This window comes from Palaemon carinicauda, chromosome 6, assembly GCF_036898095.1.
Source record: "Palaemon carinicauda isolate YSFRI2023 chromosome 6, ASM3689809v2, whole genome shotgun sequence".
Lineage (NCBI taxonomy): Eukaryota > Metazoa > Arthropoda > Malacostraca > Decapoda > Palaemonidae > Palaemon > Palaemon carinicauda.
Window position 1 is genome coordinate 7,266,370 of NC_090730.1, and position 17,483 is coordinate 7,283,852.

The window sequence follows — 17,483 nt, forward strand, 5'->3', positions numbered from 1 at the left end:
ACTGCAGTCCATACAGTCACAACTTTCGGTCTTGATGCGTGAGTGTCGGGCTGAGAGTGTTGCACCTCCTCCTCCGCCTACACTCCCTCCACCTGTTCTCGCTCCGCCTGTGCTCGCCCAGCCTGCACCTGCTCCGCCTGTGCTCGCCCAGCCTGCACCTGCTCCGCCTGGTTGCAGCACCATCTGCCAGGCGTACGATGTTGTGAACTCTACTACAGTCCATGCAAGCACAGCTTTCGGACTTGATGAGTGAGTGTCGGGCTGAGAGTGTTGCTCCTCCGCCTCCGCCTACACTCCCTCCTACACTCGCTCCGCCTGATCACAGTACCATCTGCCAGGCGTACGATGTTGTGGACTCTACTACAGTCCATGCAAGCACAGCTTTCGGACTTGATGAGTGAGTGTCGGGCTGAGAGTGTTGCTCCTCCGCCTCCGCCTACACTCCCTCCTCCTACACTCGCTCCGCCTGATCACAGTACCATCTGCCAGGCGTATGATGTTGTGGACTCTACTACAGTCCATGCAAGCACAGCTTTCGGACTTGATGCGTGAGTGTCGGGCTGAGAGTGTTGCTCCTCCGCCTCCGCCTACACTCCCTCCACCTACACTCGCTCCGCCTGATCGCAGTACCACCTGCCAGCAGTTCCACCTGCCAGGCGTACGAGGTTGAGACACGTGCTGAGTTTGCTGTTCCCTGTGGTGTTCAGCCTCCGCCTTTCTTAAGGCAACCTTTACATTGGGATCAGGAGGATTATACCTCTCTTCCTCCGCCTCCACTTGCTGCTCCACCAGTGATGCAACACTCGGTTGAGGTACAACAACCTCTCCCGTCCATGAGTCAGTTTCCTCAGCTCTTGCTGCAGCGAGCTCAACCCTCCATAAGGCAAGCACCACAACACCTTAGCCTTGCGCCTCAGGAGCCTCAGCTTGCGAGACATTTACCTTGTTCTGCGCAGCCTCTTCCTCATCGCGCTCCGCTCACACCACAGGAACTGGAACTTGCTACTCCGCTTCCGCCAACCGCTCAGCAAGCGCAACCCTTGGGTTCAACCACTCATGCTAGGAGTTAGCCTCCTCCACCCATGCGCCTTCCTTCTGCTTGTCTTTTATTCAGCCTTTGCAGACTGAGCCTCAGGTGTTCCCTCATCGGAGTCTTGAAGAGGAAACCACACTATTGTTGTTCCAGCTCGTTCTGACTCTGCTGTTCAGCATACCATGGTTTAAACCCCATGCAAGCATGCATAAAGCACTCTAGCACTGGTCATGGAATTTCTGAGAAATGTTAAACGCCATGCACACGCTCTGCTTTCCTTTCAGCAGGCTCTGCTTACAGCAGGCTCTGCTTACTACATGCTCAGCATTCAGCATGCTCTGCATTCAGCATGCTCTGCATACAACATGCTCTGCATACAGCATGCTCTGCATTCAGCATGCTCTGCATACAACATGCTCTACATACAGCATGCTCTGCATACAGCATACTCTGCATACATCATGCTCTGCATACCTTACCGCATGCTTCTCAACACATCTTGGGTTGTTGCCAACTCACTAGACTGTCAAGCAGTTTCATAACGTTGCCTTCTAGTCTGCTGCTTTGCACCAGTGAACCCTCACTCAGAGAACTTAGCTTTTCTAGGATAAGGTCCCTGTAGATGAGAAAGTTCTTTTCTCCCTCCTTCTGATATTCCCTTGAGGACTCTGTCATTTGGAGGGAGCCTTTAGCTGCATAACCTCTTATGGACTTTTATTTAAGCATAACATGCTTACAGGGAAGGTAATGGTTACACTTCAACCGCTAATCCCGTCTGTTACCACACCTGCTCCCATAGACCTTGAGCTGTGTTGCATGACATGCAGTCCAAGCTTAGTCCTTGTTAGAGGATTTTTTGTTTACGGAGTCAATGTGTCACGGGGAAGACGTTCAACAACCAACAGAAGGGACTTGTTGTGACGCAGTGCGGCAACCTCAGCAACCCGTTAAGGAGCTGTCTGTACGACCCAGACAGTCTAGACAGATTCGGGTTGTCACTGTACTTCCTCGCTTGCCCATGATTGACAGTTTACAGACTGTGCAGCAGTATCATGATCTTGTGTCCGGCTCCGTCAGACGACTGGCTTTTAAGAGCTCCCTCAAGTCGTCGCTGTCTGGAGATTTTCAAATGGACTATGGATCTGACCAAGGAACTGGGCCTCCTGGTCAATTTTGAGGAGTCTCAGCTCGTTCCATCCCAGACCATTGTCTCCTTGGGTATGGATCTTCAGAGTCGAGCTTTTCGGACTTGTCCGTCGGCCCCAAGGATCTTCCAAGCCCTAGAATGCATCCAGAGCATGCTGAGAAGGAACCGATGCTTAGTCAGGCAGTGGATGAGTCTAACAGGGACACTTTCATCGCTGGCCCTGTTCATCGAGTTAGGGAGACTCCACCTCCGCCCCCTTCAGTATCATCTAGCTGCTCACTGGATAAAGGACATGACGCTAGAGACGGGCTCAGTTCCTGTTTCCGAAGAGATGAGGTCTACTCTAACGTGGTGGAAGAACAGCATTCTTCTCAAGGAAGGTCTACCTTTGGCTGTTCAGACCTCCGACCACCGTCTCTTCTCGGACGCATCGGACACGGGCTGGGGTGCGACACTGGACGGACAGGAATGCTCGGGAACATGGAATCAGGAGCAAAGGACACTTCACATCTATTGCAAGGAGTTGTTGGCAGTTCATTTGGCCTTGATAAACTTCAAGTCCCTCCAGCTTAACAAGGTGGTGGAGGTGAACTCCGACTACACCACAGCCTTGGCTTACATCTCCAAGCAGGGAGGGACTCATTCGAGGAAGTTGTTCGAGATCGCAAGGGACCTCCTCATTTGGTCAAAAGATCGAAAGCTCACGCTGGTAACGAGGCTCATTCAGGGCGATATGAATGTCATGGCAGATCGCCTCAGCCGGAAGGGTCAGGTCTTCCCCACAGAGTGGACCCTTCACAAGAATGTTTGCAGCAGACTTTGGGCCCTGTGGGGTCAGCCAACCATAGATCTATTCGCTACCTCGATGACCAAGAGGCTCCTCTTGTATTGTTCTCCGATTCCAGACCCAGCAGCAGTTCGCGTGGATGCCTTTCTGCTGGATTGGTCCCATCTCAACCTGTATGCATTCCCGCCGTTCAAGATTGTCAACAGGGTACTTCAGAAGTTCGCCTCTCACAAAGGGACACGGCTGACGTTGGTTGCTCCCCTCTGGCCCGCGAGAGAATGGTTCACTGAGGTACTGCAATGGCTGGTCGACGTTCCCAGGACTCTTCCTCCTAGAGTGGACCTTCTGCGTCAACCTCACGTAAAGAAGGTACACCCAACCTCCACGCTCTTCGTCTGACTGCCTTCAGACTATCGAAAGACTCTCAAGAGCTAGAGGCTTTTCGAAGGAGGCAGCCAGAGCGATTGCCAGAGCAAGGACGACATCCACTCTCAGAGTCTATCAGTCTTAATGGGAAGTCTTCCGAAGCTGGTGCAAGGCCAATGCAGTTTTTCCTCAACCAGTACCAATGTAACCCAGATTGCTGACTTCCTGTTACATCTAAGGAACGTAAGATCCCTATCAGCTCCTACGATCAAGGGTTACAGAAGTTTGTTGGCAGCGGTTTTCCGCCACAGAGGCTTGGATCTTTCCTCCAACAAAGATCTACAGGATCTCCTTAGGTCTTTTGAGACCTCAAAGGAACGTCGGTTGTCCACTCCAGGCTGGAATCTAGACGTGGTCCTAAGGTTCCTAATGTCATCAGGATTTGAACCGCTCCAATCAGCCTCTTTTAAGGACCTCACATTAAAAACTCTTTTCCTCGTGTGCTTAGCAACAGGTAAAAGAGTAAGTGAGATCCACGCCTTCAGCAGGAACATAGGTTTCACATCTGAAACGGCTACATGTTCCTTGCAGCTCGGTTTTTTGGCTAAAAACGAGCTTCCTTCCCGTCCTTGGCCTAAGTCGTTCGAGATCCCAAGCCTGTCCAACATGGTGGGGAACGAACTGGAGAGAGTACTTTGCCCAGTTAGAGCTCTTAAGTACTATCTAAGAAGGTCAAAACCATTACGAGGACAATCAGAAGCCTTATGGTGTGCTATCAAGAAGCCTTCTCTACCAATGTCTAAGAACTCAGTTTCTTATTACATCAGGCTTCTGATTAGAGAAGCAAATTCTCATCTGAAGGAAGAAGACCTTGCTTTGCTGAAGGTAAGGACACATGAAGTGAGAGCTGTGGCTACTTCAGTGGCCTTCAAACAGAACCGTTCTCTGCAGAGTGTTATGGATGCAACCTATTGGAGAAACAAGTCAGTGTTCGCATCATTCTATCTCAAAGATGTCCAGTCTCTTTACGAGTACTGCTACACCCTGGGTCCATTCGTAGCAACGAATGCAGTAGTAGGCGAGGGCTCAGCCACTACATTCCCATAATCCCATAACTTTTTAACCTTTCTCTTGAATACTTTTTATGGGTTGTACGGTCGGCTAAGAAGCCTTCCACATCCTTGTTGATTTGGCGGGTGGTCAATTCTTTCTTGAGAAGCGCCAAGGTTGAAGGTTGTGATGAGGTCCTTTAGTATGGGTTGCAGCCCTGTATACTTTAGCACCTTTGAGTTGATTCAGCCTCCCAAGAGGAACGCTGCGCTCAGTAAGGAAGACGATCTTATTAAAGGCAGAGTAACGGTTCAAGTCGACTTCCTTACCAGGTACTTATTATTTCATTGTTATTGTGGATAACTGATTATATGAAATATGGGATACTTAGCTATCCTTTAATCTTGTACACTGGTTTTCACCCACCCCCCTGGGTGTGAATCAGCTACATGATTATCGGGTAAGTTTAATATTGAAAAATGTTATTTTTATTAATAAAATAAATTTTTGAATATACTTACCCGATAATCATGATTTAATCGACCCTCCCTTCCTCCCCATAGAGAACCAGTGGACCGAGGAATAATTGAGGAGGTGTCAACAAGAAGTACTTGAGTACCTGGCCACAGGTGGCGCTGGTAAATACACCCCCTTCTAGTATTGTGATAGCTGGCGTATCCCTCCATAGAATTCTGTCGGGCAACGGAGTTGACAGCTACATGATTATCGGGTAAGTATATTCAAAAATTTATTTTATTAATAAAAATAACATTTTAACAGCTTAAGATAGAGATGACTGGTTAAATCTACCCTTTGCATCATTAGGCATAGGAGGAGGAGATGATGATGAAATTCTTAAAAACTTCTAGACATGCTGTAAATAATTTATGAGATGGGGTGTCCTTGTGTAACTCCTTTATATTATATATATTTGTGTGTGTAAATTTATTTATTTATTCATTCTTCAACTTTGGTAAGCCTCAACAGATCATGTTGTTAACCTATCCCCCCATTGGACAATATGCATCTTGTCTAGAATAGCAGGTGTGATGTAAGTCCAGAATGAGAGGTAAGATCGACCAATGTTTTACCTCACTTTCTGCCCCTTTTTTTTTGGGGTGCAGCAGTCACTTTGATATTTGCTAGACTGGTTAGGTCCAGATAATTAGCTTCTGATATTTAGTATCCCTTGATGAAATGAAGCTTGACTAGGAACCACAAAGGGTAGGGTAAACTAGCAGTGTTGTCAGAAGTGTTTCATCACAAAACCACATCTGGAACCATGACGTGGTTGGTGTGTTCATATCTAGGATTTGGCCAGTTTTTCTTATATTTGGCTACTGTGGATTGGTGATGGTGGGAGACTGTGTTTTAATCATTTATAGCAAATCAACATCGTAGGAATGGCACTGACTTGTACAGCTTTGCTGGTCACGGCAATGCACAAACCCTTTCACTATGATAAGGTGTCACCCACTCAGAAAGGGACATATGTATAGCATCATCATCATCTCTTCCTACGCTTATTGATGAAGGGGCCTCGGTTAGATTTTGCCATTCATTTTTATCTTGAGCTTTTAAATCAATACTTCTCCATTCATCATACAACCCCGTACATGGTCACCCTCTTGTACCAGATAAGGGAGTTGCTGTTAAGGGAGACATTCAAGATTTAAGTATAATTTTGGGGGTATATGAATGTTTTGGAAGACCAGTTGAGTTTAGAAAGGAGGCTTCCAAGGCTGGGTATTTTTGTTTAAATTTACCAGCAAATGTCGATAAGCTTGGCTATTAGAGAAGTAATATGAACATAAATTTTGATATCTAAATATGAAAATTCTGTTTTGTAATTTTCCATTTTTTCTGCATTTGGCTGCTTTCCTAATTGGTACCCTTTGTCTTTTTAGAATTCTGCCTTTCCAAGTACTGTAAGCTCGAAACTGTACTTATAATGATGATGATAATGACATTAATAATAGTAATAATGATAATTCTTCAGTATCAATAATGATAATAATGATACTTTAGTATTGATAATAATGATGATGGATACTTCAGTATTGATAGAAATAATAATAATAATGATAATAATAATAATAGTAATAATGATATTTCATTATTGATAATAATGGTTATACATTTCACTTTACAGGCTAATTCAGTATTAATAATAATGGTAATACTTTTCACTTACAGCGTAATTCACCGTCACCTGCGACGCACAGAAGTGTCCTCCAGCAGAAGTCTGTGATGAAATGTAGGAAAATGACAAAAGAAACTGGAATTCAGGACAATTTGAAACTTCCCAAGCTTGAGGCCCCTATTCAGGAAACCCCTGGGGAAATGTCAGGTAAACGCCAAGTTTCTGCATGTTTACCTTTGGTTAGTAATATCATAAATGAATCTGACATTGACCAGAAGGGAATAAAGCATTCTCCGAGTGAAAAAGTAACATCTTGTGAGGAGGATAGACTGTTGACAGTTAAGGAGAAACAGGAAAATTATCCGCAGGGAGTATTGGTTGCAGAAGTTATCACTGGATTATCTCCAAAATGTGAGCCAGTAATGGGGAACGAGTCCATTTGTGAAACACTTATGAATGGAAAAGAGAAAGGTTTTGATGTTCATGATATGGAAAGTAATTTTGAGCATAGGGAAAATGCAGAAGCTTGTGGGTATGAAAAGGGTTTGAAAATAGAATCTTTAAGTAACCAAATGCATGTTAGAGGTGATCTTTTAGTACAGGAACAGGATATGACAAGTACTGGAAGCAGTCTTGAATGTGAAGTTTCTAATATTTGTCACATAGAAAAGAGGGCCAAAACTGATGGTTCATTGAAGTTGGGTTATGAAAATAACACCACCTTGGAACCATTCTCTCAAAATTGTAGAAATTCTGATGAAGTAATCCCTATTCAGGGATGTTTTAAAAGACCAGGACTTGTAACCCATTTTAAAACAAAAATTATGAGAGGTGTAAGAAAAACGTATATCGCAAATAAGAATAAAAGTACAAAATCTTTGACTCTATGCCAAGATATTAAACCTGAAAATCTAGGAAATAGTGGTGCAAAGTACATCAGTAATGAGTCATTGTGCAGTACAAATGCTTCAACTGAAGGAATAAATGACAGCAATACTTCATATATTATAGATATGGAGGAAAATACAAGTACAGAAAATCAGGCCAATGAGGATAATGGTATTCCAAGTCCAGTTTTTGAAGGTAATGATACAAGTGGAATCAAATGTTTGAAAACTGGTAATCAGTTAATTGTGGATGCAAAGTGGGTTTCCAGTGAAACAAGTAGTCACCTGTTATCAGAGCCCTTTGAAGATTGTGAGGATTTGTGTAACTTTGAACTTTATGATGCTAAAGATCTTTGTTATATTTTGAGAAGAGCAAATGCTGTGAAAGATGATATATTACTCCCAATACCTTTAGAATCTGTTACTTTAGAAATTGTTTATGCTGCTGTTAACTGTGGTAAGTTTACAGATCAAGAGGTGATAAAGTGGATAAAAAGAATTCGTCGTTGGAAAAGAAAAGAGCCTATTAAAGGTTTTCACACGCAGTTGAAGTTATTGAGATCACTCCATAAGTATATAACAGAAGTTGACAGAAGGCCTGTATGGAAAAGTATTCTTCAGAGTTCCCAATATAACATCCCAAAGTGTAATGAGGTGTGTGTGCTTTTTAATACTAAAGACATATTGAGAGATGAGGTATTGAACTTTTATAAAAGTGTGATTTTGGGGGAAATTGTGTCAATTGCTGGAACTTCTCCAGTAGGTATAGATGATGATAAATCAACAGCTTATTCCAAATGTCAAGAGGTTAGGGACATTATGTTAGCAAATTATGATAGTAAACAAAGTCTGTCAAGTGTACCTTGTGTACCATGCAGTTCTGTTTTGAATGTAATTAGTAGTATTGATTTTGTCGACAAAAGAGAGGAATTAGGTCTCGGTGATACATTTGATGAAAAAAGAACAGAAAAAAAGGACAAAGAACTAGGGTTATCAAAAGTTTATAACAAGAGGTTGAATTATGAAGCTCCAGATATAGTCAATTTTCAGTTAAAAGAATGTAGTGAAGCAACATGTGGGTGTAACTGTCCCTCTCTCATAAGAGAATTGTGTGACATAGTAGATAATGCATGTAACCACATTAAGGAGGACTCGGTTGCCAATAAGAAGGTTATGGGCAAAAAAGGTCCTACTTATAGAAAACATGAATATAAATATATTTCTAAGGTTGACAAGGTTTTAGCTACTTTTTGTCAAATTGTTCTGGGAAAATCTTGTGTTGAAGATTTTCGCCAAATATTGCTAGGTTTATACAATGATCTTCAATTCCTGGAGACTTTGGTAAACAATAACAAGGCTAAACTTGCTAAATGTAAAATTGAAATCAAGACAAAAACAGTTCATATTCAAAAATTAAGTGCAGTTGCAAAAGTAGCTAACAAGAGACTTGAATCACGTCATCGTCGTATCAGAGCTTTGGAACAAGAATTGAAATCTGCAAAATCTATGTCTTTTGAAACTAACAAACGACTAAAAGAAAGAATTACTTATCTTGAGTCGGAACTAGAGAAACACTGTAGTCAAGGAAATGATAAAGAAATTAAAGGTATAGGTGATAAAATAAAAATTCCATTTGAAGAGCCAAACATTAGTAATTTGCTTCCAAGTGAAGATTCTCGTGAAGCCTCTGTAATTGAGGTTAGGTCACCAGTACTTTCAAAATTAAATACTAACTCTTTGAATCCTCAAAGGATGACTACCAGATCCCAGATGTCAAATATAGTCATTTCAGAAATACCACTGCCCACAGAATGTAAGAATATCTCTGAAAGGTATCAAACATCAATTCCTTGCATTGTTCCTAGAAGCATTCCAACATCTGCAGAAATTTGTGATACCCCTTCTCTGAAGAATCCAGGTGTATCTATTAAAATATCTCAAAATTCTGATACCCCCAGAATGACAGATACCCAAAGGTCCTCATTAATGATTCCAGTTGGTGAATTAGCAAATCAAGTACAACCAACCCCTGTATTGAAGTCATCAGTTCCAAATGATCGATTATTATCTGGTGTAGCTCCTAATCCAGGCTTATTTCCCAGTACTTGCACGATCTCGCAAACATCCGAGTTAGGGCACAGACCTTCACTAGTATCTGAAATTCCTTTGCCGTCACCTTTGATCACAGAAGCTCGGGTGTTATCCTCTGTGTCCCATGATGTTTGTATTCCTTCATCAGTAATAACAGAATCTTCTTCAAATTCACTAAGTTTGGAAGAGGGCCACAAAAACTCCCCTGTCAGGTATATGGCTAACAATCCTACCCCAATGGTCTCGGATGCTAGCAAAATTACAGATTCAATTAAGAATAAGGTTATACAAAGTGATTTACAAAATGAACCTCAGGCTTTGGAGAATAAAGACCAGAGAAGTTTGTTGGAATGTATTAGTCAACAAAACTTACTCCTCTCTCAAAACAGAAATGCTGCAAGGTTACAAGAAAAACTATTAAATCAAATGTGTAAAGACTTACTTTTCTATCAAAACAAGGCTTGTGAACAACAGGAAATAATAAGAGAACATGAAGAGAAAGTTGAGGAATTAAAGGATAGATTGTTACATGAAGAGTTTAGAGTGTGCAGTCTAGAGCGCAGATTGGAAGAGATTAAGAAAGATGAAAAAATTGAAACAAATCAGAGAATTGTCACTGTCTCTAAAAAAGGAAGAGCATATTTTACCCCAAGAAAGGCACTTGGTTTTGAAAAGCCCCGTGGTTACCAGGTTAAAGAGCATAGTGTTGCAAAAGCTCATGGTAACCAGGCCATAGAACAGTCTGAACACATGAAAGAGTTGGAAGAACGTCTGGTTTCATGTTCAAATATAATATCTGATAAGAATAAATCCATTCGAAGCTTAGAGGAGGATATAACTTCTCGTGATAGCACTATCAAGAGCCTTGAAACTGTAATCAACAACTTGGAAAACCAGGTAAAGTTGCTTCAAGAGCAAATTAAAATTAGTAATGTTTCTGCTACTGCCTTGGAAGAAAAGCAGCGTGAAATTCTCCAATTGAATGAGAAGACAAAAACATTACAAAAGGAGATTAAAGAAAAAAATGTATCACTTAAAGAGCTCCAGCAGGAAGCTTCATATTTTGCTTACACAGTTTTAGCGCAACAGAAAGTCCTTCAAGACAGTGGTTCATTGGAAAATTCTGTTTTGCCTTCCTCATATGATAGTGATCAATTTAATTCTTCCATAGGCGAAAGGGACTTTGCAGGTTGCGTCACTTCCAGAGCTATCTCATCCACTAACCATAACCCAGAATTGATTATGCTATTGAAACAAAGAAAAAATGAAATGCCAAAGCTTATCTCTATCCTTCGAGAACTTTATATAAGGCTTAGAGAGGGATTAACATCCAATAATATATTTAGAGATTATTTAGATCTGGAGATGCTGTTAGCTGATGTAACACTGCTAATTTTTTCGTGCATTGAAACTGATGGAAAACTTGGTAGGTTTTTGCACTTGGATATTTTTTCAAGCAGTGAAAGTGGAGGACATGAGTATCAGCTATCTGGTAGCAAGTTAAACCTGGAGTGTACTGGAAAGGATAATAGTGATGAAATTGGTCAAACTATAAAAACTACCAGTGATGAAAGTAAGTGTAAAGACCTTGCAATACCTTTGGAAAAAATTTGTTTTAGAACTTCCACTGATTTTGCTGTCAGTAACAAAGTCCATAAACCAGTTCTACTGGACAGGTCTCGTGTGTGTTCCAAGGATGATCAGCAGAAAAGATATCAATTGAAATGCCGAAAGATAAATGAAATGATGGAAGACAGTGAAGTGTCTAATGATACAATAGGGAGTAATCGCATTCTTGGTAAGATACAGGACCTACATACCTCTTTCAATTCTAATTCAGTTCCTACTTTTGAAACTCAGTCTGCACGTTTAACACCAGACAGTAATTTCATGGAACATAAAATTGTAGAACATAAAAAAAATCAAAGTAGTACATTTTTACAAGAGCAGTGTTTTAATGAGTCTTCATTATCCTTCAAGTATCCAGATACTGAGAAGACTTGTGTTCCAAAGCAATTGTTGATTGAAAAAGATTTGATTTTTAAAATGGAGAGTATTGGTATGAACATGATTCAAGATAAAGCATTGTCTCTTGGAGACAAGTCAGGAAATAATTTTGAGCAAAGAGTAGTACATAATGTTTATGCATCCGAGAAATTTTCTCAAGTGTTGAGTTTGTCACAAAGAAAATCCAAAGATGGAAGAGAGTATCTCCCCAATTCAGACAAGTCATCAATGTCAAGAGCAGACGAGTTGACCAGTTTGTCAAATGATTCTGTAAAATTGAGCGAATATACACCTCCAGAATATGAATCGGGCCAAACCTGTACAGAACCCAGTTATTCTGAAGATATAGAAGAGAAGGTGAACCAGTTATCATGTGCTGTAGTAATCAAAAGATTACAAAAAGATGGTAGACATAAGAAGACGTTAGAGCAGCAGGACACGCAACCTTACAATGAACCTTTACATTCAGATAAGAAGTTTAAAGACTTCAAAGGATTTGTTGATACAGATGACCAGGAAACAAAAGTAATGGATAAACACTTGGCCTTTTCCATTGTTCAGAAGGAAAAATCTGAAATAGTTGATAAATTTTCAAATAGAGAATGTTATAATGAAAAAGAAAAACTGAAGAGTTGTAATGATAGAGATGTAGTCGATAAGGATTATTTTCAACAAAAACATGATTTCAACAGATGGTTAGTTGACAGTGCGGAAATACAGAACTTTGAAATTAAAGTTGGTGAAGTGGATCTGGTGGATAAAGTTCACAGAAGAAATGAAGGAATATCAGACCCTGCAATTTCTTCAAAAAAGCGAGAGAGAGGGGAAGAGGAAGATTGTCAATTCGGTAAGAAAAGGAAAACCATCACGTGCCAAAGCTCATTTGTTTCTGGTACCTCAGAAGTAAGATTTGAAAGTAACTTTGTTTCTGCTTCCAACACATTTACAAATAAATTCATTTCGCAATCAAGACAAGCCAAAAATAAAAACTGTAATTTTTTTGTAAGTGATACAGAGAAACAGTTGTTTCCTAAGAAAAAGAAAGGAGAACATTCTAAAAGACAGGTAAAGTCAACTTTTCCGGAGGAAAATGAGCTATTTGGAAAAGAGGTCAGCTGTTGTAGCCAGGATATCATATGTAAAACAGAGGATACTAGAATTGACATGGAAAAAGATGAATCTCATGATAGTGGAGATGATATCATTGGCAGTAGAGAAAGTATAAGTAATTTCTTTGAGGCAAGACATGTGGAGGCTACAAATGACATAACTAAAGAATCAGGAAATGTCAAAGGCATCTTCGCATTAACTCAATACCCTAAGGAAATGCAAGTTGAAGCTGGTGAAGTGGGACAGTGTTCAAGGTTTGATAATAGAGGTGTATGTACTGAAGATTTATTGAGGAATGTCGTTGTGGCTCAGCTTTGGAGAAAGTACCAGTATTTAGAAAATGAGAATAAACAACTTAAAGAACATTTCCAGATGTGTGAGAAAAACTATCGTAAAAAAGTAGCCCCTATTAAAGAAAGAAAAAAAACTTTGGTTAAACCATTAAAAGAGAGAGATGACATTTGGAAGTGTAAGGAAAAGACTATCAAGCTTTTAAAAAATCTCGAAGCTGAAAAGAAAACGCTTATTGAAGAGTTAAGGTCCAGAGAAGGGCAATTCGTGAAAGAGAAAGCCCTAATTGAGGCAACATTAAAGTCAAGAATAGAAGAGAACGAAAAACATATTGATGCTCTTGAGTCAAAACTGGAAAGCAAAATGGATGTCATCAAAGATCAAGGCAATTATATTGGAGAATTAATAAGAGAAAAGGCAGAGGTGGAAAAAAGTAGGGTAGAAATGAAATTAAAATCAAAAGTTGTGAAAGAGAAAGAGAAATATACGAAAAAGTTTGCTTTGGAAAATACAAATAGTAGGGAAGTTCTTGACATTAAGGCATGGGAAATTTTCAAAGTCAAAGAAATAGGCAACAAAGTGAAAAGTTGCATTATGAAAATGAGAAAATTTATGGTTACCCTTGAGAACAAGAAGAAAACATTAGACTTAGTTCAGATGGAAAGTGGGCATTCTTCTCTTGAAGAAAATTTTGACCAGATATTAGGAGAGTCAATATCCACAGGAAATTGTATCAAAGTCTTGTTGAATGATGTTGTGTACTTGACTGAGGCTCTTATTAGAAGACAAGAACCTAAGGAAATGAACAATCCAGGTACTTTGGAGTCCGAACCAAGCATTGGATGTGAAATTACTTGGGAAGCAACAAATTCTCCCAGTATGAACTTAGAACAAAGGAAGAATAAGAGAGTTCCTCATTCGATGACCTTGAGAGATAGAAGTGGAGTAGAATGTGGGAAAAAAGAAGTGAATCGAGTCTTGGAGAATGAAGAGATAGCTTCTCACTCCGGTGACCTGGAAACAGGTTTTGAAATTCATAAAGAGGGAAAACTATGTAAAACTTTTGATATGTTTTCATATGCAAAAAACCAGAATGCTGAGGAAAGTGTGTATAGTTTTCATGATGTCTTGTTGATGGACAAGTTCACTGAGTATGAAAGTGCTCTCAAGGAGAGAGAGATTACTATAAAAGACCTGCAAAATCAAGTAGAGGTGTTAGTTGGTGTTAAAGATGAATTTTTGAAGTTTGAAAACTTGCTTGAACAAACTTTGGGAATATTATCAATATCTCAAGAGAAAAGCTGTATTGAAGACCTTGAGAAATTTCAAAAGTTTTTTTCTCTTGATACTGGTGTAACATGCCAATATTTAGACACCCAGCAGCATGAGAAATTAGATGATAGATCAGAGAATAAACAAACAGTTGAAGAAAATACTTTAATGGGGTTAGCACAGAGAGAGTCTAGAGAATCATCTTCTGCCAAAAGGAAAAGAATCTTAACAGCGATGATGTCAGTATGCACACAATATAAGGAGTTGGAAGGAATGGTCAACAAGTTGTATATTGAAAAACATTCTCAGCAGAAAACTCTTGACACTCATGTCATAGAAAATTCTGAACTTCGAAAAGCTATTGAATCACTGAGCTTTAAGAATAAAGAAGTGCAAAATTCTTATGAAGAACTTCAAACGCAAAATCAGCTGCTAGTTGAAACTGGAAAACAGATTGGTGAAGAAAATCGGAAACTCAAAAATGCCCAGGAATCATGGATTATCGAAAAAAGGCATTTACAAAAATTGGTAGAGACGTTGGAGTTCGATAAAGAAAAACTTTCCAGTGAAGTAGTGGTGAAAGAAGAAGAAAATAATATTAAGATTAGAGAAGTTGCTGAAATAGAGAACATTTTGAAAGGAGAGAGAGAAAAATTGAGTAACTTGTTGGTGAGCAACCAGAAACTCCTTGAAGAAGTGAGTCAGAAAGGTCTGTTGGCTAGTCACTATAATAATCTTTTAGAAAAAAGCAAGAAAAGTAAAAGGGAATGTGATGATAATATTTGTGAACTCAAGAAGAATCTCCAAGAGAGTAATCAAAGTATTATCGCTCTGAGAGCAGAAATTCATAATTTGGAAAGGTTGTATGAAATGAGTTGTACAGAGAAGCAAGCATTAGTTGTCACAGTAAATACCTTACAGAATGAGAGTAATGCTTTTAAAGGTAAAGTCTTAGATTTGGAAGCAGAGTTAACATTGGAAAGGAATGAGCATTGTAAAACACTAAGTTCTCTTGAGTCTGTTAGACAAGAAATTAATGAAGCTGTTGTTGAAAATGAAAAGCTCATGAGAGCTATCAGCAAGGTACAGGTTAGTGATGAAAAAGTTGACTTAGATGAAAAAGCAGAAAGAGAATTAAAAGAGAAAAGACTTTTGTCAGAAATTGATGATTTGAAATCTGAGGCAACTAACTTGAGAAAGTCAATTGTTTATCACCAGTTTCAATATCTGCAAGTTGAGAGAGAGAAGGATCATCTCTCCTACAAGTTGAAAGAGGAAGAGAATAGGTTCAAGGCACTTCTGAAGCAGAAAAATTTAGATTGGAGGAAAGAATACTCAATATTAGCTACTCAGTTTAATGAAATATCAGAATACAATTCCAGACTCATTGATCAAATGAATCATTGGAATGAATTCAAAATTATGCTTTGTAGAGCATTAAACATCAAGGTATCACATGAATTGAGCAATAGTCCCAATTCCCAGGATATAGAGTATATACGTCAATTTTGTGATGAACAGAAACATCTAGAAAATAAAATGAAAAATTTGAAATCTGCATTATGGGAGGAACAGTTGAGGAATGAGAAACTCGGAAAGTTACTTCATGAAGAACAGTCAAAGGTTTATGTAGCTGAAAGCAAAGTCCAAGAGTTAGAGGTAGAAATTATGAATGTGAAAAAAAGTTTTGAGGAAGAACAGACAAACAATTTAGCTTTGAATATGAAATTACAATATTTAGAAGGGAATGGGGAGGATCTGTCTGTTATACAACCAGGTCCAGCAAGACATAATCACCAAACCGAACAAGAATTGCAAGTTCATCCTTTATCTCTCTCAACTACTATGCAAGAAGCAGAGTCAAAAATTGAAATTGCAGAAGCATTTGCCCATCAAGAGCAGGTGAGGTCAAAGCATTTAATACATGTTGTGGTAGATATGCAACATAGTAATGAGAGTTTGAAGGAAACTCTGAGGGAAGAACGATCACAGTACCTTAAACTCTTAACAGAGGTCAGCAATAGGGAACAGGATCTAGAATATCAAACAAGGTACTTTAATATAAGACTAACAGACAAGGAATGTCAGACGTACAATCCTTTAGATAAGGTTTATAAGGATGAGGTAGCAAAAATTCAGTACAGTTTGAACTTGGAGCAAATGTCCTCACATTATTTTTGTAAAACATTGATAGGAGAATGTAGAGATTTCAAAGAAAACTTGGAATTGTGGCTTAGCTGTTTGAATGCCTCAATTAACAAGCAAAGGAAAAGAAAGGAACAGTTTAAAGAAATGATATCTGCAGTCACAGGGGCTAATCTTTTTTAATAAAGACATTGTACTAATCTATTCCCAAAAGAGTATTAGATGTCTAGGTAACTAAGTGACCGCTACTGTATTAAGTATTTCTGCGTAGTTGGAGCCATTTTTGCCCATGGTACAGTTATTTAATTTTTATATCAACAGAATTTTATTTTTTTCATACACTGAAGATTGATAGGAATTATTCTTAAATGGTATTTCAAGCATATGTGTAGTACCTAATAGGAAAGAATATTTCTTTATAATCTAGTAAGAAATTAGGTTTCACACTGAATGGTAATTATTTACTTCCATTGTAAGTACAGTACTTTTGTTGCCCTACCAATAAATGGACCTTTGTATCAACACCAGTAATTTTGTTGGGAGATTTTTTTCATGTAAATATGCTGTATCACGAAATTCACACTTTTAGTTTACTTTACTCTGAGGAAAGGTCCCTCACAAAGGTTGTAACTTTACTTTTTGATTTCTCGCTAAATTGCCTCCTGGCTCTATATGATGGATAGTTTTGCTTAAACAAATTTTTTGGTAGTTTATGTTCAAGAAATATTTTCTATGTAATGTCATAATTAAGTGACTACCTCCCATTACTTCTTTTCCATATTACCGCATCCATTCTGCAGTTTCTGTTAACTAGACTGGAATATATATCATGGAACATTCAAACTGCAGATGAAGGCTGTATATGTTTGAGGGTTTTTTTTTTCTGTTAAAAAATCATTCATGTTGATTAAAATAAACCATGTTTTGTATGTTGAAACAAACATTTAGTTTAAATTTTTACCTAACTGTACAGTACAAGTTGGTAGCTTACCCTACAGGCACTAGCAACTATTTTTGCAATACAGCATATAAAAGCTACGTATGATTAGTGTAATCTTTAGAAATATTAATTCTTGAATAGACCAGCATATTATCAAAAGACATACAACAACTGTTCACTAGTAAGCCACGTATAACAGAAGTACCTCAGGTTA

General features: G+C 39.1%; 1 protein-coding gene across 1 annotated transcript in view; it reads left to right on the plus strand.

The window, feature by feature from the left end:
* The window catches only part of LOC137642410 (golgin subfamily B member 1-like), a 45,274-nt gene extending 28,004 nt beyond the window's left edge, over positions 1-17,270 (plus strand). Inside the window, exon 3 of the mRNA XM_068374953.1 lies at positions 6,580-17,270. Within this exon, the coding sequence (XP_068231054.1) occupies positions 6,580-16,512 (9,933 nt within the window). The 3' untranslated portion in view covers positions 16,513-17,270. The remainder of the gene's footprint in view (positions 1-6,579) is intronic.
* Positions 17,271-17,483: the final 213 nt, after the last annotated feature.